This window comes from Esox lucius, chromosome 14, assembly GCF_011004845.1.
Source record: "Esox lucius isolate fEsoLuc1 chromosome 14, fEsoLuc1.pri, whole genome shotgun sequence".
In the NCBI taxonomy this organism is placed as follows: domain Eukaryota; kingdom Metazoa; phylum Chordata; class Actinopteri; order Esociformes; family Esocidae; genus Esox; species Esox lucius.
This window is the reverse complement of record NC_047582.1, coordinates 1,301,293-1,328,071: the sequence shown is the minus strand read 5'-3', so window position 1 is coordinate 1,328,071 and position 26,779 is coordinate 1,301,293. Positions and strand designations below refer to the sequence as shown.

General features: G+C 42.7%; 1 protein-coding gene across 4 annotated transcripts in view; it reads left to right on the top strand.

Moving 5' to 3' along the window:
* Window positions 1-23,820, top strand: part of klhl8 (kelch-like family member 8) — an 83,649-nt gene extending 59,829 nt beyond the window's left edge. For all 4 annotated transcript variants that reach the window (XM_010866847.3, XM_010866849.3, XM_010866846.3 and 1 more), the window contains 5 exons: window positions 6,179-6,290; window positions 6,387-6,555; window positions 7,402-7,561; window positions 20,419-20,620; window positions 20,803-23,820. In XM_010866847.3, the coding sequence (XP_010865149.1) occupies window positions 6,179-6,290; window positions 6,387-6,555; window positions 7,402-7,561; window positions 20,419-20,620; window positions 20,803-20,926 (767 nt within the window). In that variant the 3' untranslated portion in view covers window positions 20,927-23,820. The remainder of the gene's footprint in view (window positions 1-6,178; window positions 6,291-6,386; window positions 6,556-7,401; window positions 7,562-20,418; window positions 20,621-20,802) is intronic.
* Window positions 23,821-26,779: the final 2,959 nt, after the last annotated feature.

The following is a 26,779-nucleotide window of genomic DNA, read 5'->3' as shown; positions in this document are numbered from 1 at the left end:
CCCTGACAAATCAATAAATAAACTTAAATTAGTGCTGCACACGGCTGCTAGAATCCCAACTAGAAAAAAATAAATATATGAACACATTACTCCTGTACTAGCGTCCTTACACTGGCTGCCTGTTAGGGTTAGGGCTGATTTTAAGGTTTTACTGTTAACCTATAAATCAATACATAGACTTGCTCCTGAAATTATCCAGCCATACATACCTACACATAACCTACAATCGCAAGATGCAGGCCTTTTAATTGTACCTAGAATTTCTAAACAAACAGCCGGAGGCAGGGCCTTTTCTCATAGAGCCCCACTACTGTGGAATGATCTGCCAATTAAGGTTAGAAATGCAAACTTGTGTCAACCAAAAACTCATCTCTACAGCACGTTTTATGATTAGGTGTAGCCTGGCCCGGGGGCATGAAGGTGACCAAAATGCTTGATACTGTCCACCCTTGCTGTCTAGCCAGGTGGGCTCTCGTTGCCACTGGGATGCCCTCCCTCCAATGCCTTTCGGGGGAAGAGTCACTGGCTTGTTGTTGTCTCTCTGTTGCGCACTTGTGCAATTGGGCTATACTCTGCTGGCAATACTCTGCCCTCATTCAGGGGGGTTGCGGTTGGTGGGTGTCAATTTGGTTGATGCCTGGCAATGTGGGTGGATTGATTTCCTGCCTGTTGGGCCCTGTCCGTGGCCTCCCCCGGGTAGGGCCACAGTGTCGCCGGACCCCCCCGTCTCAGTTCCAAGGTCTTACGCTGCTATACTATTGTGCTGGGGGATTGGGCCAATCGTTGTTGATATGAGGAATGCATTTTTTTAACTTTAGGAGGACATGAGGTCCTGGTCCACACCTGCGGAGTACCTGGTTTGGGGGGCCTGTTGCTGTCCCTGTCCTTGTCCATCTGGTCATACTTCTAAATAGACTTTGGATTTAGCCCACATGCATTTATTAATTATTCCAATTGGACTCTTAATAGCTCAACCGTCACAGCCAGAAGAGGACTGGTCACCCCTCTGAGCCTGGGTCCTCTCTAGGTATTCCTAAAATGTTGCCTTCTTAGAGAGTTTTTCCTATCCACTGAACAATGCTGTTGTTTGCTCCTTGGGGTTTAAGGCCGGGTGTTTCTATAAAAGCACTTTGTGACAACTGCTGTTGTAAAAAGGGCTTTATAAATACATTTCATTGATTGATTGTCATTGATGCTGAAGGGGGCAATACACAGTATTAGGAACTAAGGGTATGCAGACTTTTGAACAGGGGTGAGTTTATTTTTTTCTTTGTTGCCATGTTTTGTTTTATGATGGTGTCATTCTGTTATGACCTACAGTTGAATTTCAATCCCATAAGAATAATAAAAGTAAAGACATGTGTTTTGCCTGCTCACTTATGTTTTCTTTACAAATCCTACATATATTACCAATTCTCCAAGGGTATGCAAACTTTTGAGCACATCTGTATAAAGTGGGTATAGAAAAGAGTCACCCCCCTTTAAAATAATCAAATTTTGTTGCTTTGCATCCTAAAATGAAAACGGACACACAAAAAAATATTTTTATTCAGCTGTATTTACAACCTATAACATCCAAGTGAAAGATATAATACCAAATACCAAAAAATTACAAATAAAAAAACAGAATCACTGAGTTGGAATACTAAGAGTCTGTCTTAACCTTTTGTGAGTCTGTCTTAACCTTTTGTTTTATCTGCTGGTTTGGTTCCTTGTCCACAAAAAACGACTAGAGTGTATTGTGAGGACGTGTAGTAAAATTGCAGGCATTAACTTCTCCCCCCTTTCTCACACTTACTCCAACCGAGTAGCGAAGAAGGCCCAAGCTATTGCAGTTGACCCTAGTCATCCTTTGTGCTGCCAGTTTAAGCTACTTCCCTCAGGCCATAGGTACTCCCTGCCCAGATGCAGGTCAAATAGATTTAGAAACTCTCTTATCCCGACTTCTATCTCAATTTTAAACAAATTGTCAGAACTGTTTTAAGATGTTTTTTTATTGTATTGTTTTCTAAATAGTGTGTTTTAGAGACTTAGATATTATGTGTGCTTCTATACTATAGTGTATGTGTGTTGTGTTTTTGTGTTTTTTTTTCTGCTGGCTGTACAAATAATTGCCCCTCGGGGACATTAAAGTATCCTTGACTTGACCTTGACCTACTAAAAATGACTTGTAAACCCAACAAGGTGTAGTTAAACACCTTCTCAATAGCACACAAAGCCAATTGATTTTCAACTGTGATCAGCTGTGGTTATTTTGATTAGCTCAGCATGAAACAAGCTTTTCCTGAAGCTTTTCAGTCCTTGGTAGTGCAACTGAAGAAAACAATCAACTATGGGTGGCAAGGCATTGTCAAAAGATCTCTGGGATAAAGTTGTGGACAGGCACCAGTCAGGAGAAGGATACCAAAAAAATGCAAAGGCTTTATCAGTGCCTAGAAGCACAGTGAAGTCTATTATTAAGAAGTGGAACGTATTTGGTACAACACAGACCCTCCATGGGTCAGGACGTCGCTCCAAACTGGATGAAAGAGCCAGGAGGAAACTGGTCAGAGAGGCTATCAAGAGGCCTTCAGCAACTCTGAAGCAGTTGCAGGAATTCATGACAAAGAGTGGTCATTGTGTGCATGTGACAAAAATATCACAAATTCTCCACAAGGGTTACAAGAAAAAAGCCACTCCTCAAGAAAGGCCACATGCAGTCACGATTGAGCTTTGCCAAAACGCACCTTGTAGATTCTAAGGCCACGTGGAAAATCGTGTTATGGTCAGATGAGACTAAAATGTAATTATTTGGCCTCAACGCCAAATTAATGTCTGGTGAAAATCCAATACAGCTCACCATCCAAATAACACCATTCCTACAGTAAAGCATGGAGGTGGTAATATCATGTTATGGGGTTGTTTCTCTGCAGCAGGGACTGGAGCACTTGTCAGGATAGAAGGAAAAACGTATGTGGCAAAATACAGTCAAATTCTTGAGGAAAATCTGCTGTTCTCTGCCAGAAAGTTGTCAATGGGAAGAAGATGTACCTTCCAACATGACAATGACCCAAAGCACACAGCAAAACTGACCACACAGTGGTTGAAGGAGAAAAAGGTGAATGTTCTTGCTTGGCCTAGTCAGAGCCTGGACTTAAACCCCATTGAAAATCTGTGGAATTACTTGAAGACAGCAGTCCACAAACGGTCACCATCAAATTTAACTGAACTTGAGCAGTTCTGCAAAGAAGAGTGGTCAAATATTGCAACATCTAGATGTGCAAAGTTAGTAGAAACATATCCCAAAAGACTAAAGGGTGTAATTAAAGCAAAAGGTGGTTCAACAAAATACTGACACAAGGGGGTGATCCTTTTTCCAACTCAGTGATTGTTTTTTTATTTTTTTCTGGCATGTTGGTGTTATATCTTTCACTTGGATGTTATAAGCTGCACTGAGTAAATGCAGTTGAATGAAGCAAAACCTGTGTCTGTCTTCATTTCAGGTAGCAATGCAACAAAATGTGATTATTTTAAAGGGGGGGGGAATCTTTTCTATACCCACTGTATAGCAATGGGACAGGTGCTATGCACAATTTGAGCCTAACCTGTGCATGTGCCTGGTGTTGAGGCACAGATCTTGGGAAGGGTACAAAGAAATTTCTGAAGCATTGAAGGTCTTAAAAAAACACAGTGGACTCCATCATTCTTTAATGAACAAAGTTTGGAACCACCAAAACCAAAGCCAAACTGAGCAATCAGGGGAGAAGGGCCTTGCTCAGGGAGATGGCCAAGAACCTAATGGCCACTCTGAAAGACTCCAGAGTTCCCAAGAACCTTCCAGAAGAACAGCTTTCTTTGTAGAATTCCACCAATCATGCCTTTATGGTTTAGTGGCCAGATGAAGGCAACACCTCAGCAAAAGGCAAAATGAAAATCAACTTGGAGTTTGCCAAAAGGCACCTACAGGACTCAGACTATGAGGAACAAAATTCTTCACCTTATGGTGAAGCATAGTGGTGGCAGCATAATGCTGTGGGCATGTTTTTCCGTGGCAGGGACAAAGAGACTAATCAGAATTGAGGGAAAGATCAACAGAGCAAAGCACATACAGTGGGGAGAACAAGTATTTGATACACTGCCCATTTTGCAGGTTTTCCCACTTGCAAAGCATGTAGAAGTCTGTCATTTTTATCATAGGTACTCTTCAACTGTGAGTGACAGAATCTAAAACAAAAATCCAGAAAATCACATTGTATGATGTTTAAGTAATTAATTTGCATTTTATTGCATGACTTAATTATTTGATACTTCAGAAAAGCAGAACTTAATATTTGGTACAGAAACCTTTGTTTGCAATTACAGAGACCATACGTTTCCTGTAGTTCTTGACCAGGTTTGCACACACTGCAGCAGGGATTATGGCCCACTCCTACATACAGGCCTTCTCAAGATCTTTCAGGTTTCGGGGCTGTCGCTGGGCAATACGGACTTTCAGCTCCCTCCAAAGATTTTCTATTGTGTTCAGGTCTGGAGACTGGCTAGGCCACTCCAGGACCTTGAGATGCTTCTTACGGAGCCACTCCTTAGTTGCCCTGGCTGTGTGTTTCAGGTTGTTGTCATGCTGGAAGACCCAGCCACGACCCACCTTCAATGCTCTTACTGAGGGAAGGAGGTTGTTGGTCAAGATTTCGTAATACATGGCTCAAACCATCCTCCCCTCAATACGGTGGATTCGTGGTCCCAGCTCTCTTCAGGTCATTGACCAGGTCCTGCCGTGTAGTTCTGGGCTGATCCCTCACCTTCCTCATGATCCTTGATGCCCCACGAGGTGAGATCTTGCATGGAGCCCCAGACCAAGGGAGATTGACCATCATCTTGAACTTCTCACCAAGCTGCTTGCCTATTGTCCTGTAGCCCATCCCAGCCTTGTGCAGGTCTACAATTGTATCCCTGATGTCCTTACACAGCTCTCTTGTCTCGGCCATTGTGGAGAGGTTGGAGTCTGTTTGATTGAGTTTGTGGACAGGTGTCTTTTATACAGGTAACGAGTTCAAACAGGTGCAGTTAATACAGGTAATGAGTGGAGAACAGGAGGGCTTATTAAAGAAAAACGAACAGGTCTGTGAGAGCCGGAATTCTTACTGGTTGGTAGGTGATCAAATACTTAAGTCATGCAATAAAATGCTAATTAATTATTTAAAAATCATACAATGTGATTATCTGGATTTTTGTTTTAGATTCTGTCTCTCACAGTTGAAGTGTACCTATGATAAAAAGTACAGACCTATACATGCTTTGTAAGTAGGAAAACCTGCAAAATCAGCAGTCTATCAAATACTTGTTCTCCCCACTGTACATACATACATGACCTTAGACTGGGGCGAAGGTTAACATTCCAACAGGACCACGACCCTCAGCACAAGGCCAAGACAATGCAGGAGTGGCTTCGGGACACGTCTTTCAATATCCTTGAGTGACCTGGCCAGAGGCAGTATTTGAACCCAATCAAACATCTCTGGAGAGGTGAAAATGACTGCAGTAACGTTCACCATTCAACCTGACACAGGATCTGTAGCGAAGAATGGGAGAAACTCCCAAGATACATGTGTGCCAACCATACTTGAAGCTGTTATCGCTACCAAAGGTGCTTCAACATTGTTCTGACTGAATTATGTCCATGTGATATTTCTGCTGGTATAAATACATCTTTAAAAACAGTTTTTACTTGATCATTATGGAGTATTGTGTCTAGATTGATTAAGAACAAAAATATATATTTAATATATTTTAGAATGAGGCTGTAATTTAACAATGTGGAACACATGACAAATTCTGAATACATTTCTAATACATTGTATGTTAATTATACATACAAATAATTAAACTGATTGTGATTGTCATTAGGACCACAACAGTTGTAGCCTGACTACATGCGTCCACTGCTGTACTGATCTCTCACATTGGCAAAAGTAAAGTTTTTTTCAAGGTAGCTTTACAGTATCCTATTACAGTATGAAGTAATTGGTAGCGTGGTGAACTATATTTTCAAAATAGCTTCCCCAACACTGGCTATAAAGCATGGCGCTTGCAATGGTTTGTTTCCCAGGACCGCCTGTAAATCAAATGCATGCATGCGTGATTGTAATTTGCTTTGACTCTTGAAAATAGTCATATTCTAAATTCATTGATCTCTCTTCAGGTAAAGTGTATGCAGTAGGGGGCCATGATGGTAGTGAACACCTGGGCAACATGGAAATGTTTGATCCTCTCACCAACAAGTGGATGATGAAGGCTTCCATGAACACGAAAAGGTATGAAGCCTTTCAAGGCAAATTGAGTACATTTTTGTTTCGGAAATCATATAGGTCCCTCAGTACTCATAATGACACTTTAAATGCGATTTGCAGGAGGGGGATAGCTCTGGCAGCTTTGGGAGGCCCTATCTACGCCATCGGGGGTTTAGATGATAATTCGTGCTTCAACGATGTAGAGCGATACGACATTGAGAGCGACCGCTGGAGTGCTGTGGCACCGATGAACACGCCTAGAGGTGGAGTTGGATCTGTGGCCTTAGGGGTAAGAACATAGCATCCAGACACAGGATCACCAGGGTTTATTTAATTGGCACACACTGTATGAAATGGTTTAACATTTATTGCAACTTTACTGTTCAATGCAAGCAATTATTTGTTATTGGAAAATCTTCCCTTTAAAGTCTATTACACATGCCTAAATTATGTTATTTAAAGGGGCACTTTGTAAAATATTGATGCTAAATTTTATTTAGATTTTTCTGAATTTTATCAATAACACAATTTGTCCTGTTCTCTTACCTGAGCATAACCAGATTAGTATTATTTAGTCCACTGTGAATAAAACTGCAACCTAGTATGAGGAGACAACACTAATGCAAACTGATAGACAGGCAGGAACGTTTTAATGAGGAATATCTCAGACACTCTGAACAATCTTGCAATATTTGAAGCATTAATTTAAAACCTTAACTGTAGATGTCTTCTGGTCATGTATGCTTGTATTCATGCTAGTTATAGAGTACATTTTTTACATATGGGCCCTTTAAATATAATGTTCTTGAATGTTTAGTTCTATGCATATGCCTTGTGCTTTTGAGACACATATTTGCAGATTGACTGAGAGGTTAAATAACACATATTATATTGACTGGTTATAGCTACATAGTTACTTGGTTGCCAAATGTTCTTTTTGAAAAACACTAACACTAACAGCTTCCTGTTTTAGTTGGTGGCCAGACCATGATATTTTCCGAAAATTATTTGTCAGATTTCTTATGATATTGTATAAATTGATTTATCCTCCTGTTCCATTAGAGTTATTGAATCTGACATGTTGGTGTGCATAATAAGACGACTGTGGTTGGTTAATGCCTTCCTGTCCTGTCAGAGTTTTGTCTATGCTGTTGGAGGGAACGACGGTGTGGCATCTCTGTCCAGCGTGGAGAGGTTTGACCCCCACCTCAACAAGTGGACAGATGTCAGGGAGATGGGCCAGAGACGGGCTGGGAATGGAGTCAGTGAGCTCAACGGGTGCCTTTATGTAGTCGGTAAGAACACCACAGCAACACTTCCCATTTTTGTCATTTGGCACTGGGTCTCATGCTTATTGACAGCTTATTGCTATGGATCACATGCTTCACACCCAGACACGTACAGTGGGGAGAACAAGTATTTGATACACTGCTGATTTTGCAGGTTTTCCTACTTACAAAGCACGCTATTCTTTAATAAGCCCTCCTTCACTCATTACCTGTATTAACTGCACCTGTTTGAACTCGTTACCTGTATAAAAGACACCTGTCCACAAACTCAATCAAACAGACTCCAACCTCTCCACAATGGCCGAGACCAGAGAGCTGTGTAAGGACATCAGGGATACAATAGTAGACCTGCACAAGGCTGGGATGGGCTACAGGACAATAGGCAAGCAGCTTGGTGAGAAGGCAACAACTGTTATTAGAAAATGGAAGAAGTTCAAGATGATGGTCAATCTCCCTCGGTCTGGGGCTCCATGCAAGATCTCACCTTGTGGGGCATCAGTGATCATGAGGAAGGTGAGGGACCAGCCCAGAACTACACGGCAGGACCTGGTCAATGACCTGAAGAGAGCTGGGACCACAGTCTCAAAGAAAACCATTAGTAATACACTACACAGTCATGTATTAAAATCCTGCAGCGCACGCAAGGTCCCCCTGCTCAAGCCCGCGCATGTCCAGGCCCGTCTGAAGTTTGACAATGACCATCTGGATGATCCAGAGGAGAAATGGGAGAAGGTCATGTGGTCTGATGAAAATTGAGCTTTTAGGTCTAAAATCCTTGAAGAAGAAGGATGAGTACAACCCCAAGAACACCATCCCAACCGTGAAGCATGGAGGTGGAAACATCATTCTTTGGGGATGCTTTTCTGCACAGGGGACAGGATGACTGCACTGTTTTGAGGGGAGGATGGATGGGGCCATGTATCGCGAGATCTTGGCCAACAACCTCCTTCCCTCAGTAAGAGCATTGAAGATGGGTCGTGGCTGGGTCTTCCAGCATGACAACGACCCGAAACACACAGCCAGGGCAACTGAGGAGTGGCTCCGTGAAAATCTCAAGGTCCTGGAGTGGCGTAGCCAGTCTCCAGACCTGAACACAATAGAAAATCTTTGGATGGAGCTGAAAGTCCGTATTGCCCAGTGACACCCCCGAAACCTGAAGGATCTGGAGAAGGTCTATATAGAGGAGTGGACCAAAATCCCTGCTGCAGTGTGTGCACAGCTGGTCAAGAACTACAGGAAATGTATTATCTCTGTAATTGCAAACAATGTTTCCGTACCAAATATTAAGTTCTGCTTTTCTGATGTATCAAATACTTAAGCAAATTAATTACTTAACCATCAATGTGATTTTCAATAATATTTTTTTTTTGATTCCATCACTCACAGTTGAAGAATACCTATGATAAAAATTACAGACTTCTACATGGTTTGTAAGTGGGAAAACCTGCAAAATTGGCAGTGTATCAAAAATGTATTCTCCCCACTGTAATTGAATGAATGATGTGACATTTTTATTTCTCTGGTGATTGCTCATTTTAATCAAAATAAGGTGAACATATTTCTCAGGGGATTTTTCATTAGGTCTATTGGAGAAATCTTTCCAATCTTCTTGCAAAGGATGAAAGGACATCATAACCTCCTTTTAATCATAAAAGTCCCATGATAGAGCCACAAAAAAGGCATTAAATATTTACCGATTTGTTTTATTTTAATTGCTGAAATTGTTGCAATGACATAAAGTGCCACGTATTCTAGATTTCCAGAAATTGTACAGTTACAGGGTTCAGATAGTGAACTTGAATATGTCCAATGATATGAAAGACAGAAAAACAGAATATTACCAACAACATTTAACATGCTTCTACATGCTTTGTAAGTGGGAAAACCTACAAAATCGGCAGTGTATCAAATACCTGTTCTGCCCACTGTAAGCACAAATGCACACAACACTACACAATAGCTATTGGCTTGTAAACATTACATTTGGTTAAGTTGGTTGTTAATTAAAAGCAATCCACATAGATTGGGACATTTTATGTTGCCACTGAAATGTGAAGAGTCATCTGAATCTGTTTCAGCTCTGGCCTGACTTTCAGCTGACACTGTTTTGCAGTTTTGTATTTGTCAGCATTTTTTATTTGTGGAAGTGAAAAGGCTACTGAACCTGAGTCTCTGCATTGACCTACGTGAGTAGATGAAGTGATGCATGTTTAATGCTTTTCAAGACTAAAATAATTGAACCCACCACCTAGTGGTCATTGGCCACCACAATCGCACAGGGCTATACACCACACACTACTTAATATTCCAGGTATTGTTCAACCTTATTAAAATAAGCAATGTGCTGTCTTAAGCAGTGCATCTCCTCTGGAACAGTTACACAGAAGATTGCAATTTTTGCTGCACACTCAATGCATATGAAAATAGCATTAAAATATGAATGTGGGAAAAGTATAGAATGTCATCTTTCATTTCTGGCTGTTTCAACACGTTTTACCAACTAAGAATAACAGCACTTTCAGCCCCCCCCCCCATAAGTATTGGGACAATTCAACTTAAAGCGATGTAGGAAATATAAATGCTAGTATTTAGTTGCAAATCCCCTGCATTTAATTACAGGAGTGAGTCTGTGACCCATTGAAATCTCTACCAACTCACTGTATCATCTTTTGCGATGCTATTTGCGATGCACCTGGAGGGTGGTTATAGAATTGTAAAAATCTGACTGTTTTTTGTATTCTATTGCATTTTATATATTTTTTTTCATTGTAAAGCACATAGAAGCAATTCAATGTCTGAATTGTGCTATATAAATAAACTTGCCTGCTTCTTGCTATGTCAAGCTTTTTCAGTATTCATTTTGAGCTGTTAGTTGATTTGGGGAGTCTGATTTCAGTTTCCTCTTCAGCAAGTTAAATGCATGTCCTAATCAGGTGATTGGCCAGTCTAAAACTTTTTTCCCTTGATGAACTCCTTTGTTGTGTTTTGGGTCATTGTCCTGTTGCATTGTGAAGTATAAATGTCAGAAAATTCAATACTTCGATTCCAGTTTGGTACGATTTGGTCTCAACTGTTCTGATCTCCATGTTCAACACATTCGGTTGTATAGATACATTTTCTCTCTTTCTCCACATTTTTGCCTACCCATCACTTTGACAAAGTTTCACCTTCGTCTCACCTGTACATATATCTTGGTTCCGAATCTTAAATGGCTGATCTCTGTACTTTTTAGCATGCTCTAATATGGCCATTCTGTTTTTGGTGCTGATCAGAGGTAATATTGCTTATTTTCTGTTATAGACAGCTCCCTAGTGCTTGGGTTATGTCTACTGACACCAAGAGCAGACTCTAAAGACAAAAGCAAAGGATCAAACTGAGACTACAGTCACAGTTCTTTTATTTGTGAACAATCAGTGCAACAGGAAACACCTGATCAATTAGAATCACTTGAGTGAAATGTCCCAAAACCTATGCTCATATAAAATGGGGAGATGGAACTTTGACAGTGCTGTTATTCTTTGATGGTAAAATATATTTGTTGCTCAAAAATGTATTGAAACGAGGTGACATTGTGTACTTTTGTGTCATTCATCTTTTAATTGTATGAAAAATGAAAATGCATTACATATGGCAATTCTAAGTGTGCAGTGGAAAATGTATACATTTACAAAAAAATGTACAGGTATTAAGTATAATGTATGTACAAGTGACATAATCAGTGGCGATTCTCAATGGCATTCTGAATTTGCAATCGAGGCAAATTGAAGGAGTAGGGTAGCATGAGCAACTGAAATGCAGGGATAGCAGCAGTGAAGTTCCCGAGGTAGATGTGTATGGCAGTTGTGCAATGGGGGCAAGTTTAAGGTGCAAGTCGGCATGTGCAAATGAAATACAGGAATAGCAGCAATGGAACACGGAAACAGAAAAATCCTATCAGACTTGTGAGGCAGTGACTGAGTCCAGTAGTAAAAAGGGTGGGCATAGATAGTGATGGAAAGTCACAGAGTTCAGCACGGTTACAGCAGATGGAGAGACTATTCCTGAGGCTGCTGGTGCGAGAACAGAGATGCCTGATGGGAGGAGGGAAAACTGTTTCTGGCGTTGGTGTGAAGGGTACCTGGTGATACTGCTCGCCCTGCACTGACACCGCTTGTGCTGGAGCTGGGTTCCCGTGATATACTGGGTGGTTTTCACCATCTGTTGCAGGGTTTTCTGAGAAAATCAAGACGCTGCAATCCTTAGTCCTTTTTTGTGAGGTTATTATTTGTTGTATTTTGTTCGCCAGAGACCGTACGTTAGCTTAGCAAGGAAAAGGCTATGTAGTGAAGGACGGTGGGGGGGGTTAGCATTAGCCTAGCCCGAAGGCCACCCCACTTCCCTCGTCTCTGTTTATGGTCTCAACACCGCGTGTCAGCGTTATAGTTGGTGTCTCCCGGGATGTCTTTACAATCTTCGGTGGATGTTGGAAGTTGTCAAAATCTATCTGTGCATTGTGTTCCAATATCCAGGATATATATACTGTATGCTAGGGTGTACCGAGTGAATGAAGTACAAACTATTTATGACGGACTAAAAGTTACAACTTTGTCATATGTATGTAAAATATTTTCAGAGACAGAAGGTAAGTAAACATGCTAATATTGTTTCCAAGACTTGATTGGGATTAGTACCACAAATGCCACAGTGAAATTAAATAATAATTGTGTCCCTCAAAGCTTTGCTTTTTTCAAAGAGTCTTTCATTTGCAGCAATTACAGCCTTGTAGACCTTGTCATTCTAGAAATCTGAAGAGATTTCACCCCATCCTTCCTGAAGAACCAAGTTGGATTGGCTTGATGGACACTTCTTACATATTATACTATCAAGCTGCTACCACAAAAGCTCATATAGGGTTGAGATCCAGTGACTTTGCTGGCCACTCCATTATGGACAGAATACCAGCTCACTGCTTCTTCCCTAAATAGTTCTTCCATAGTTTGAAGCTATGCTCTGGGTTATTGATCTGTTTTAGGAGGAAATTGACTCCAATGAAGCGCCATCCACAGGGTATGGCATGGCGTTGCAAAATGGAGTGATAACCTTCCTTCTACAAGATCCCCTTTACCCTGTACAAATCTCCCACTTTACCACTGCCAAAAGCATCCTCAGACCATCACATTGCCTCCATCATGTTTGAAAGATGGCATCAAGCACTCCTACAGCATCTTTTCATTAGGTCTGTGTCTCAGAAATGTTCTTCTTTGTGATTCGATCACCTCAGACTTAGATTTGCCTGTCCATAACACTTTTCTTCCAAGACTCTGTCCAGTGTCTGTGTTCTTTTGTCCATCTTAATATTTTTTATTTTTTTTTGGCCAGTCTAAAATATGTCTTTCTCTGCAACTCTGCCTAGAAAGCCCACATTCCTCACTGTTGACATTGAGACTGGTGTAATGCGGGTACTACACTGCTCAAAAAAGGGAACACCTAAATTACACATCGGGTCTCAGTGAACAAAATATACTAAAGATCAAAATCTTTACTGTACATTGCGTAATTCGTGGAGAACAAAATGGCATAACAACGGCCAATGTAAACCAAAATTACCATCCAATTGAGGGCTGGATTCAAACACACACGAGAATTAAAGTCAACAATTGAAATCACAAGCTGTTCCAACTTGAGTGAATTTCATAGTGTGACTCAGTGTCGGGAGTGTATACAGGCATGTTGGGGACAGGCCTGTATACACTCCCGACAATGTCTGGGTATGCTCCTGATTAGACGGCTAGTGTCCTGGAGGATCTCGTCCCAGAGGTTCTCAATTGGATTCTGGTCTAGTGAGGACCAGTCAATGGTATCTATGCCTTTGTCATTCAGGAACTGCCTACACACTCTGGCCACATGAGGCCGGGCATTGTCCTGCACCAGGAGGAACCCAGGGCCCACTGCACCAGCGTATGTTCTGACGATGGGTCTGAGGATTTCATCCCTGGACCTAACCGCAGTCAGGGTAACGTTGGCTAGCATGTGGAGGTCTGTGCGACCCTCCAAGGATATGCCTGCTCATCACTGTCCCACCACCAAACCGGTCATGCTGGATGATGTTGCAGGCAGTATAACATTCACCACAGTGTCTCCAGACACTTTCTCGTCCGTCACATGTGCTCAGTCTGAACCTTCTCTCATCTGTGAAGAGAATGTGGCATCAATGGCAGACATACCAATTCTGATGTTCTCTGGTGAATGCCAGTCGTGCTGGGCTGTGAGAACAGGTCCCACTAGAGGACATCGGGCCCTCATGCCACCCTGTTTCTGACAGTTTGGTTAGAAACATTCACAACAGTAGCCCGCTGGAGGTCATTTTGTAGGGCTCTGGCAGTGCTTCTCCTGTTCCTCCTCGCACAAAGGAGCAGATACCGGTCCTGCTGCTGGGTTGATCCCATTCTACGGCCCTGTTCAGCTCTGCTCGTGTAACGACCCGTCTCCTGGTATCTCCTCCATGCTCTTGAGACTGCACTGGGAGAGACTGTTTGCGCTGGTTTGTTTCTCAGAACCAGAATAGACTGATACTCCAGATTCTTAACTAATCTAAAGAAGCACAGTGTTATTGCTTCTTTAATCAGCACATCAATTTTCAGCTGTGCTAACATAATTGCGAATAGTTTTCTAATGGTCCATTAGTCTTTTTAAATGATAAACTTGGATTAGCAAACACAATGTGCAATTGGAACAAAAGACTGATGGTTGCGGATAATGAGCCTCTGGGATTTTCCTCCCGCCCTTCCAAAATCTCACACCGCCTTTGTGTGACAGCATGTAAAAACATAATTTTGCGCTTGTACGGTAAATAGCCCACCAGCATACTACAGCATATTGGCAGTGTTGCCAGCTGGGTAGGTTTCCACCACAATTGGGCTATTTTTAAAGGGCTTGGGCAGGTCAATTTACAGATAGGGTTGTATAGAAAAAATTTACATTTAAGTGTTATTTTTGTGGGGCAAGCAAATTTACAGTTTAAGGTCAATAATCTGGCAACCTTGCATACAGGACCTAACCCAGACCTGGGCAAGATAAGGCCCCTGGGCTGGATCTGGCCCATTGAGTAATTCTATCCGGCCCGCGATACATCCAAAACTTTAAGAAATAATACAAAATAAAAATACTTTGAGGTCTGCAGATTGTTGTTTCAAATTATAGGTCCCATGGCAATCCCAGTAATAAGTACAGCAGTGTCATACTGTCTGTGTAAAATACTTTTAAGTTGAAACAAGCTATTTGCGTTGCTATGGTATGTAGGGACCAGCACCAGAATCTACACGCAGAACTTATCATTTGTTCATACTATACGCAACTGATGGCTAGCGATCTCTGGAAATGAGCCTGTCTAAGAAAAGTTGATAATGAAAGCAGGGTATTTAAAAAAGGACAGGATGGACAGGAAAATATTTATTTGCAGATGTTGCAAGTAAAGCAACTTGCTTAATATGTAATGCTAATGTCGCAGTTTTTAAAGAGTACAATTTGCAGAGGCACTTCCAGAACAAATATATGGCCGAATACAAAAAACTGTCACCCGATGCAAAAATTCAACAAGTCCAAGCACAGTTCCAGCCTCACTTACGAACGTCTTGCAGCAGTACCGCACACTGCTTCAACAGAAATGACTCCTGATTTCACCTCACTTGTCAATGCCCATACGAGGCTCTCCTGTTCATATTGAGTGAGTGTCAATAAAAGCATGTAGTACAGAAAATATAGACCTACTGTATGATTTAGATAAAGGCAATTATACCAACATTTGCTTAAAGTGAAAATCTTCAAAAGTGATTTCATGGCCTAATAACTGTTGTTATCAATATACCTTATGTAATATAGCCTACTCCGTTTATATCAACAATGTCAATGTCAACTTTATTTATAAAGCACATTTAAAACAACTGTCATTGACCAAAGTGCTGTACAGGACAAAATATCAAAGTATACAAAATATAAGTATAAAAAAATACATAGATACACATAAGACACAGACAAAATGGCAGCACAGACATTTAATGCCAACTCAGCTAAGATTAAAAGGCAGATAAAAAAGGTCTGTGTTAAGCAATGACTTAAAAGTGTGTATAGTTTGGGCATTTCAAATATGCAGTGGTAGGCTATTCAAGACCACCCACCGCGAAATCCCCTCTAGTTTTTAGCCTGACTTTAGGGACAACTAGAAGTAACTGGTTAACTGTCCTCAGTGCTCTGGCTGGAGAATGATGATGTAAAAGTTCAAACAGATATAAAGGGGCCAATCCATTTAAAACCTTAAAGACATTAAAATCCTGAAATGAACTGTTTTTCTGATCTACCCCCAGGTACAAGGAATTACAGTATTCCAGCAGAGATGTAATAAATGCATGGATAACTTTCTCAAAATCCCTCAGAGGAAGATAGACCTTAACCTTTGCCAAAGGTCTAAGCTGAAAGAAGCTAGATTTAATTACTAGTCTAATTTGCTTATCGAATTTGAAGGAGCTATCAATACCAAGATTCTTAAGAAACTGTCTACTATAAGAGGCTAGAGGGCCTATTGTACCAAGAGGATCACCCAGCAAGTTACCTCGTCCACACATAAGAATCTCTGTCTTACTTTCATTTAAAGTAAAAAAGTTTAGCGCCAACCAGATTTTGATGTCCTTTAAGCATTCTAAGATAGGCTGTACATCGTCAGGCAAAGCAATGAATGGGCCCCAAGGGCAACATATATAGGGAAAAAAGGACGGGGCCTTAAATGGAGCCTTTGGGGACCCAATTGAGAGGTGCCGTGGTTGATGAAAATTTGGCTAGATGGACCGAAAAACTCCTATCAGTCAGGTATGACTTGTACCATTTCAGGACAGTTCCTTTGATGCCAATGGACTGTACAAGGCATTTCAAGAGAATCCTATGATCCGCCATGTAATACTGCAGAAGCTGCACCGATCCGTCTGTCAATCTCCCGTTCCATCCTACCCTCACTCGTGAACAAGACCCCTAGATACTTAAACTCCTCCACTTGAGGCAGGCGCTCTCCACCAACCTGAAGTGGGCAAGCCACCCTTTTCCGACTGAGGACCATGGCCTCGGATTTGGAGGTACTGATTTTCATCCCCCCCGCTTCACACTCGGCTGCAAACCGTCCCAGTGCATGCTGAAGGTCCTGGTTTGAAGGGGCCAACACGACAACATCATCCGCAAAGAGCAGAGACGAAATTGTGTGATCCCCAAACCTGACACCCTGCTGCCCCTGGCTGCGCCTAGAAATTCTGTCTATAAAAATTACGAACAGAACCGGCGACAAAGGGCAGCCCTGCCGGAGTCCAACATGCACTGGGAACAAGTCTGACTTACTGCCGGCAATGCGGACCAAGCTCCTGCTACGGTTGTACAGGGACCTGGCAGCCCTTAGCAAAGGACCCAGGACCCCATATTCCCGAAGCACTCTCCACAGGATGCCGCGAGGGACACAGTCGAATGCCTTCTACAAATCCACAAAACACATGTGGATTGGTTGGGCAAACCCCATGAACCCTCCAACACCCCGTAGAGGTTATAGAGCTGGTCCAGTGTTCCACGGCCCGGACGAAAACCACACTGTTCCTCCTGAATCCGAGGTTCTACTATTGGCCGTATTCTCCTCTCCAGCACCCTGGCATAGACTTTCCCGGGGAGGCTGAGAAGTGTGATCCCTCTATAGTTGGAACACACCCTCCGGTCCCCCTTCTTTAAAAGAGGGACCACCACCCCGGTCTGCCATCCCAGAGGCACTGTCCCCGACCGCCATGCGATGTTGCACAGGCGTGTCAACCAAGACAGCCCCACAACATCCAGAGACTTGAGGTACTCAGGGCGGATCTCATCCAACCCCGGTGCCTTGCCACCGAGGAGTTTCCTGACCACCTCTGTGACTTCAGCCCGGGTGATGGACGAGTCCACCTCTGAGCCCTCATCTTCTGCTTCCTCAATGGAAGATGTGACGGCGGGATTGAGGAGATCCTCGAAGTACTCCTTCCACCGCCCGACGACATCCCCAGTTGAGGTCAACAGCTGCCCACCTCTACTGTAAACAGCGTTGGTAGGGCACTGTTTCCCTCTCCTGAGACGCCGGACGGTTTGCCAGAATCTCTTCGAGGCCAGCCGATAGTCCTTCTCCATGGCCTCACCGAACTCCTCCCAGGCCCGAGTTTTTGCCTCCACAACCACCCGGGCTGCAGTCCGCTTGGCCTGTCGGTACCCGTCAGCTGCCTCAGGAGTCCCAAAAGCCAACCAGGCCTGATAGGACTCTTTCTTCAGCTTGACGGCATCCCTTACTTCCGGTGTCCACCACCGGGTTCGGGGATTGCCGCCTCGACAGGCACCGGAGACCTTACGGCCACAGCTCTGAGCGGCCGCTTCGACAATGGCGGTGGAGAACATGGTCCACTCGGACTCAATATCTCCAGCCTCCCTCGGGATCCAGTCGAAGCTCTGCCGGAGGTGGGAGTTAAAGATCTCTCTGACAGGAGACTCGGCCAGACGTTCCCAGCAGACCCTTACAGTATGCTTGGGCCTGCCGAGTCTGTCCAGCTTCCTCCCCCGCCATCGGATCCAACTCACCACCAGGTGGTGATCAGTTGACAGCTCCGCCCCTCTCTTCACCCGAGTGTCCAAGACATACGGCCATAGGTCAGATGAAACAACAACAAATTCGATCATCGACCTGCGGCCTAGGGTGTCCTGGTGCCACGTGCACTGATGGACACCCTTATGCTTGAACATGGTGGTCGTTATGGACAAACTGTGACTAGCACAGAACTCGGGGTTCAGATCAGGGGGGCCGTTCCTCCCAATCACGCCCCTCCAGGTCTCACTGTCGTTGCCCACGTGGGCGTTGAAGTCCCCCAGTAGAACGATAGAGTCCCAAGTCGACCCTCTCGTTCACCGGGGTAAACTCCAACACATGGCGGCAAAGCTGGGGAGCTATAAGCAAACCCACACCAGCCCGCCGCCTCTCACCATGGGCAACTCCACAGTGGTGAAGAGTCCATCCTCTCTCAAGGAGTGTGGTTCCAGAGCCCAAGCCGTGCGTAGAGGTGATCCCGACTACCTCTAGTCAGAACCTCTCAACCTCTCGCACGATCTCAGGCTCCTTCCCCGCCAGCAAGGTGACATTCCATGTCCCTAGAGCTAGTTTCCGTGTCCAGGGATCGGGTTGTCTAGGCCCCCGCCTTCGACTGCCGCCCGAGTCCTCTACGCACCGGCCCCTTATGGTCCCTCCTGTGGGTGGTGAGCCCATGGGAAGGCAGCCCCACGTCGCTCCTTCGGGCTGAGCCCGGGCCGGGCCCCATGGGGAAAGGCCCGGCCAACCCAGGCGCTCGCGTACGAGCCCCCACCCCGGGCCTGGCTCCAGGGTTGGGCCCCGGTTGCGCCATACCGGGCGACGTCACGGAACTCAAAATGCCTAGGACCTGTTTGCCTTGGGAGACCCTGGCTCCTAGGTTCACTCGGGTACTCAAACCCCTCCACCACGTTAAGGTGGCAGTTCATATATAATATGAATAACATGAAATGTAAAATAAATATGCATAAATATAATTATGCAAGTTAACAGTTAGCTATGTTGTGTGTCTTTTAGGCATGTTGGTTAAAATGTAATCTGACCTGCGATGCCCCCCAGTGAAAAAGATTGCCCACCCCTGACCTAAATGGTCCGGACATCGCAGAGATGAGTGACGTCGGAAAAACAAGTGGATCCATGTTCTTTTACACCCAAGCATGTTAAAATATTTCAATAAAACGTAATAACGCCTAAACTACATCCACATTTGTTAACATTTCAGATGACTTCTAGTAGCTTCACAGATTTTCTTTCAATAGCCAGTTCGCGAGACAGATGAAGACGACTGGTGAAAAACAATTAGATTAGGGTATGTAGGCTACTGTCCCCAATGATATTATTTATGCAATATATGGTAAAAATATTAACATATTTAAGTCATTAGCAATAAAAATATGTCAACGTGAAGACGCTGGATCAGCTCAAGCAGCATAGCCAAGTACAGCTGAACTGAGTCAAGAGAGGGAGGTGGAAGATGTGTAATATGTATGATGGGTTGCAAGTCAGATTAACAAGAACATAAAATAACAAAAATAGACAATACTAATATTGACTGTGATTAATTATAAAGCTTGATGTATGATTTCATATTTTTTCATTTGATTCAGAGATCTAATAAACATACTTTTGATACTCAGTGGCAAAAAAAATTGGCTGGACCAGACATAATGAAGAGGGAATGATATGCTCTGTAGGCTAGAAGCATTGTGGAGCCAGTGTTTTTGGGAGGCAGGCAGACAGGCAGAGGAGAACAAAAACACATGGCTAAAGACCTACATTATGTAAAAAAACTAATATGTAACATGTCAATATGTAAAGCTTGCGTTTACATTTTATTACTTTTGGTTACATGTTGTTGCTATTAGGGAGGACATTGTAGTGTGCATTAACTACTCAAGTGGACATGGACAACAGTGTGTAGCCAGATATTATATAAAGTCTATCACAGAGGGGCGTCCGGTGGTGCACGGGGTAGTGGCAGGCTGGAGTACAACCTTTAAGAAATTTTGAGACAGGAAAAACCCTGGATATTCCATAATAAATCAGCTGTTTCTAGCTGCAATAGTCATTTACAACATTAACAATGTCTATACTGTATTTCTGGTCAGTTTTATGTTATTTTAATGGACAAAAAAAAATTACATTCTAAAGATTGTTAGCTTCTGGCTCTTTTGCAGAATAATAATGGACCTATGTCAGGGGGAGAAGCAAACATATATGTTTGATAAAATAACTTCTGCATTCTGTCGGTTTGCCTTGTCAGGTGGATTTGATGACAACTCTCCGCTGAGTTCTGTGGAGCGATTTGACCCCCGCCTCAGCCGCTGGGACTATGTGTCTGAACTGACCACACCACGAGGAGGAGTGGGTGTGGCCACTGTCATGGGTCGTGTGTTTGCAGTTGGAGGCCACAATGGGAACATCTACTTAAACACAGTAGAAGCCTTTGACCCTCGTATGAACAGGTCAGTTGGGGGGAATACTATTACAATAAATGGAAGAGAGGAGAGATGAAACCCAGCTATAGTAAGGCCAACGCTCTAGTACAGATTAGATGCTTTTCAGTTCTTTTTGCTGAAAATATGTAAAATGTATTCTGTGTTGTCATAAATTGCCACCTGTTTTCAATTGTGTTTTTTTTCTCCAGGTGGGAATTGGTTGGGTCTGTATCTCATTGCCGGGCTGGCGCAGGAGTGGCAGTCTGCTCGTCCCACATTAGCCAGATCAGGGATGTAGGTCAAGGCTCCAGCAATGTGGTCGACTGCATGTGACCGCAGTTTAACCAGGATGTCTGACCGACCGCACATGACCAACACATCCCCGAACCCCACGCACAAGCACTCAACCAACACTGCATGTCACTGACTAGAAGCGGTTCCCTTTAGCAAGTGTAGACAGTAAATAGCCTCACTATATATCATGGTTGCACAGTTATTACCCCTAGCTGAAGACATAGAGGTTGATCCACAAACAGTCAATATTACAATATTTTATATTTTTTGTGCTGTTTGCCTATGCAATTCAGTGATGGTGTAAAAGTTGTAGTGTGTTTTCTTTGCTTTTTTCTGCTTTGGTTCCTTATCAAGACAACAGATGACTGAAATACAGTAGACCATATTATAGGCAGGGATGCATATCAAGTGTTTTGTATTTTTATCATTTTTCATTACTTATGCACAGTCCCTAACTTTCACATCCATCCTTGTCTGGCAAATTAACTTAGAGTGCTTCAAATGTTTCTCACATAATATAGTGTGAGAGAGTGCATTGTGAAGTTTGGACAGTATCTTGAGAAGAGAACACTGAAGTGAAGCAGCAGTTTACAGAAAGATGCTTAGAATAGAATATGCTCAGCAATGCAAAAACCATCTTTAGACATTTTATTAGCTAGCTGTAGGCCTGTATGTGCATTTGAACAATCATTCCTGAATGACTGAGTATCATTGGGATGTATAAACCTAAGGTCTTTGACAAAGTTGGATTGATGTGCTGCAATTAAGTGTGATGCTACCAGACTGCCTTTGGTACCAGATTAAGTGTGTGAAGATTTAAAAGTTTTGATGGATTAGTGCTGTCCCTCTAGATCCTGGGTCATAGCAGAGTCTATTTTTTGCTACAAGATGGCCGGTCTGTCATTAACAAGTGTGCTTTGAGATCACTGTTAATTTCATCGCCTATTTTAGTACAAGCTTTTATCCATATACTAACACTCTGGACAACAACCCTAATGTAGTTGGATAATGCTTATTGATTCTGCACATAATGGGAGGTTAAAGGTATTCTAAACATATCATAGAAAAAAAAAATTGGATTGAAATGTGACTGAAGTCTGTCATTTTTGTGTATAATTTTAGTCATTGCTTTTTTCTTTGAAATAATGAATATTTGGGCTCTTCCATCATGTGCACAATCTGATAGCCTTGTCTAACTACAGTAGACCTGTTGTCCAGAGTTATGGTAGACTGATAAAAATGTATAAAATGATTAAAAAGCTGACAAAATGAACACTTTTAGACAAGTGAAGAAATTAGTCTTGTATCTGCCAAATTGTTAATATATTTTCTAATATATGGAGTTTTGTATTATGACAAGTGTGTATCTTGTGTGTTATTTTGGATATTGTTGTGCACTATCTTCCTAGAATAGTCAGGTGCTTAAACTTATTGTCCAATGGACATGTTGCTTTTTTCAAAATGGTTTGACAGAGTTTCTGTCCTGTTTTGAGGCTTTGGGTTTAAAGCTTTTTCCTTGTTTTCTTGTATATTGTTCTGACCACTTAACAGAATTTCATGTTGTTCTGGATTATATTTTTAGCCTGCTGTTGGTCAGCACATATAAAGACTTTGATTTTGAAACAACCATTTTTAAATAGATGATATATATTTGCTCTTGTACACTCCATTAAGGGAATATAGAATTGTTGCACTGTTAGTTTGCTCTATTCTACTGGCATGCCAACATTGATATAGAAAGTGTAAGATTGTGCTTTTGTACCATGGTTGATTGTATGCGGTTTGTTTTTATAGTATTTGTCTTTTTTTACAGTTTGTCTTCATTTTATTTTTGTTGTTACTATAATATAGCTTAATATAGCTCCAACATGTCAATAAAATATTTTACTTTACAAAGATATTGTACTTCAGGTTTGCACCAGATCTTTAAAGATGGGGTGCACCGCTCTGTTTCAGTCTGTTGGCTATAATCAGTTCACTAATTGTGAGCTTTTGAGATGGAAGGAGATTTCAGCTGAAGACCATGTCAGGTTGGTTGCACAATCGGATTGCCTTCAGAGGGCCCATAAGTGACAGTGATTGGATATAAATCTTGTCCAGCATGTTCATGTCTGTATTAGTGAAAAGTATTTTTGATTAAATAATAAACCATCTTGCAAGCTGTTTACCATGAAACAAGTTACCTCTCAAAGCTGTTTTTATGTCATTTCTGTCTGTGGGGAAAACATTACCAAGGATTTTACAACTATTAAATATTGCCTGGATTATGCACATAGCAAAATATGAACTAACTTGTTACAATGCTGAAACAGTGACGAGCTTCGTATCTAATCCTAATTCCTATTACCATCTCAGGAATGAAGCTAAACTTAAGCCTGCTGCATTGACATGGGCAAAAGTATGTGGGCATCACTATATGAGCTTTTTGGACGTCCCATTTAAAAACCATGGAGTTGACCCCCACTGCAGCTCTAACAGCTGCCACTTCCCTGCAAAGTTGGGTTTTTGGGGATGTTGAGAAAAAGGGCAGAGTACAGTAGGTGAGCCGAGGGTTTCGGGGGCAGCAGCCGTCAACTGATCAACAATCTACACCAGGACCTGAGACGGATGACGTACAACTACCCCCCTCCCCCATGGTGTTTGTGTATGAACCAAACGAAGACCCCAGTAAAACAGATAACTTTCAACAGCTCTGCGAAGAAATGGGGAGGGCCTACATAGACCCCAAATAAGGACTATGGGAGGGGTGGTAAAGTCTGGGGTCATGTGATAATGATAAACCAATCATTGAACAATGTTGTATAATGTGTATAACCTTCATACACAAAGGGAGGGGACTGAAAGATGATATTATGGTAAACCAATCATTGTACAGTTACGTAAAATGTGTACCTCCCTCATGAACCTCATGAATAAAAAACGTTATAAAATTGCCTGGAGGGTCCGATAACGTTATTTATTTTTTTTGCTTTTGGAGCGAAGACTCGAGAAGAGTTGATCTGACTCTTGGTTACTGAACCCTCCCGGAACCCGGCGCTGTCTGTACTTGTGATTGACTAAATAAAGGTAGGAACTTGTAAAAAATACATGAATACCTTGAGGTGGTTTTTCTGGGTTGACTACTAGGTAAGTATACATTTGATAGTATATGCTAGGGCAAAAAAGAAGTGGGTTGACCAGGGATTCGTTCCTGAGAAGGAATACGAAATCTGAGTCCCCGCCATAAAAAGATCTGACCTCTGATCCAGTCTGAGCGGAGAACGCCCGGACTGACAGAAGATTAGCATTAGGTAGATAAGATTTTTAAAAGGGTTTGTGAGTTACAGCTGGGAAATACCCACACCTTGGAGAAAACCAGAAAATAGTCTAAACGGACCATAAGGGGACCTAAAGGCTATATAAAGCCAGCGCAAGTACGATAGGGGCGAGTTTCAGTACCTCAGGCTCGGTGAGTGAATTGGTTCTAAATAAGCACTGTCTGTACTTGTGACTGACTAAATAAAGGTAGAAACTTGTAAGAACTCTGTCTCCCTCTTGGTCTCTGTGTGGGGGTGTGATTGTCAAATGCTTGATCATAATTCCTCTGCCTCTGAGCCGCAGCTGTGTTTTTACTAGAGATAGTAGTCAGTGAGATTCTGCGTATTCCATAAATCAAAACTTAGACCTTGAGACGATATCAGTTCCTCGTCCAGTTCCCTTGCCGGCAACTGAGAGAAAGGGGTAGACACGATCGTCTGTGAGGTGTTTGTTCTGGGTTGACTAGTAGGTAAGTATACATTTGATAGTATATGCTAGGGCAAAAAATAAGTGGGTTCCCGAGAAGGAATACGAAACCTGAGTCCCCGCCATAAAAAGATCTGACCTCTGACCCAATCTGAGCGGAGAACGCCTGGACTGACAGAAGATCAGCATTAGGTAGATAAGATTTTTAAGTTACGGCTGGGAAATACCCACACCTTGGAGAAAACCAGAAAATAGTCAAAACGGACCATAATGGGTCCTAAAGGATATATAAAGCCAGACCAAGTACGATAGGGGTGACTTTCAGTACCTCAGGCTCAGTGAGTGAATTGGTTCTAAATAAGCACAACTATGAATATTGTTGAGTGTTAGGAACCGCCGGGTGGCAACATGAAAAGTTCCTCTGTTGGAGGATTGATCGATAGGACCTTCCAGACTTAGGACGTGTCATAAACCAGGGTGGAAGTTAACTGACCTTGCAGTGCCTGGCAAACTGAGTTCGGTGTAATCCTTCCAAAGACGTAAAATCTAAATAAAAAGATCCTAGGGCAAGTGTGAAATAACCAAAGATGCTTGGCGCTGTCACCCAATTAAAACTGAGGTCTGATAAATAACAGGAGGTAAGTTGATCGGGTGATCCCAGAGGTAAAGGCCGCAAAAGCTTGGTGCCCCCTGTGAGGAGGTACCATAAAAGTTGTTTGGACCTTCTGATAAAATACAAAATAAAAATGGCTCAGCCAAGGGAAACAGTAGTAATGTATAGGTAAAACTTCTCATCCCAGACGGAGATCAGGAGAGCCCCTCAAACTAGTATGGAGTCAAGTGAATGGTCTAATAGGGACGGACAGACAAGTAAAGAGTCTAAAGGAAATCGTAGCAGGAACCCTAAGGGCAGTTAACCTAGCCCCTTTGACCTCAAGCTCTACAGCGAGAGAAATTCAAACCCTGATACATCATTATGATGCCATCTCAAAACACTATGCCAAAACCAAAGGTAAACGAACGGAAGAAAGGCAACAAACTAGGTCTGAGAAACCACAATACAAGCCCAGATCTGATGAACCACAGGTAACTATGGCCCCAAACATTAGTAACAATAGAGCTCCAGATAAGTTAGCCCAAACAAAATGGGAAGCTCCTTGGAAAAATAGTAAAGCAAAAGAAAGAAACCCAAATAAGGAACCAATTGGTCAGGCAAAGCCCAGTTCAAAATGACCCTTCCTGTCAAGCAAGGAATACGCCAAGTTGACTCAAGAACACAAAAACTAACAAAGGAAGGCTTATGAGGCCAGTAAGCAGTAATAGGAAGATGCCTACTGGCATTCAGGGGGGTTGCGGTTGGTGGGTGTCCCTTTGGTTGATGCCTGGCAATGTGGGTGGATTGTTTCCTGCCTGTTGGGCCCTGTCCGGGGCCTCCCCTGGGTAGGGCCACAGTGTCACCGGACCCCCCCCGTCTCAGTTCCAAGGTGTTATGCTGTAATATTATTGTGCTGGGGGATATGAGGAATGCACTTTAACTTTTCTCCTCCAGTTTTACATTTTATGAGGAGATGAGGTCCTGGTCCACACCTGCGGAGTACCTGGTTTGGGGGGCCCCTTGCTGTCCCTGTCCTTGTCCACCTGGTCATACTTCTGACCTAGTCTAGAATCAAATAGACTCTGGATTTAGCCCAGATAAATGTATTTATTATTCCAATTGGACTCTTAATATCTCACCCGGCACAGCCAGAAGAGGACTGGTCACCCCTCTGAGCCTGGGTCCTCTCTAGGTTTCTTCCTAAAATTCGCCCTTCTTAGGGAGTTTTTCCTAGCCACTGAAATTCAACACTACTGTTGTTTGCTCCTTGGGGTATAAGGCCAGGTGTCTCTGTAAAGCACTTTGTGACAACTGCTGTTGTAAAAAGGGCTTTATAAATACATTTGATTGATACTGGAAAAGGGATACTCTAAATGATGTAGACACAGGGGCAGACATGTGCATGACAAATAGATGCCTACCACCAGTAGGACAGTATGAAATTGAGTATCACACAGGGCACAGAGTAATTTGTAATATAGGTAAAGATAAAAATGGGGAGGAATTTTTACTAGGAAAGTGGAATATAATGTCCACTGATATGGCAAATAATTTGAGAAGCCAAGGAACAGTGA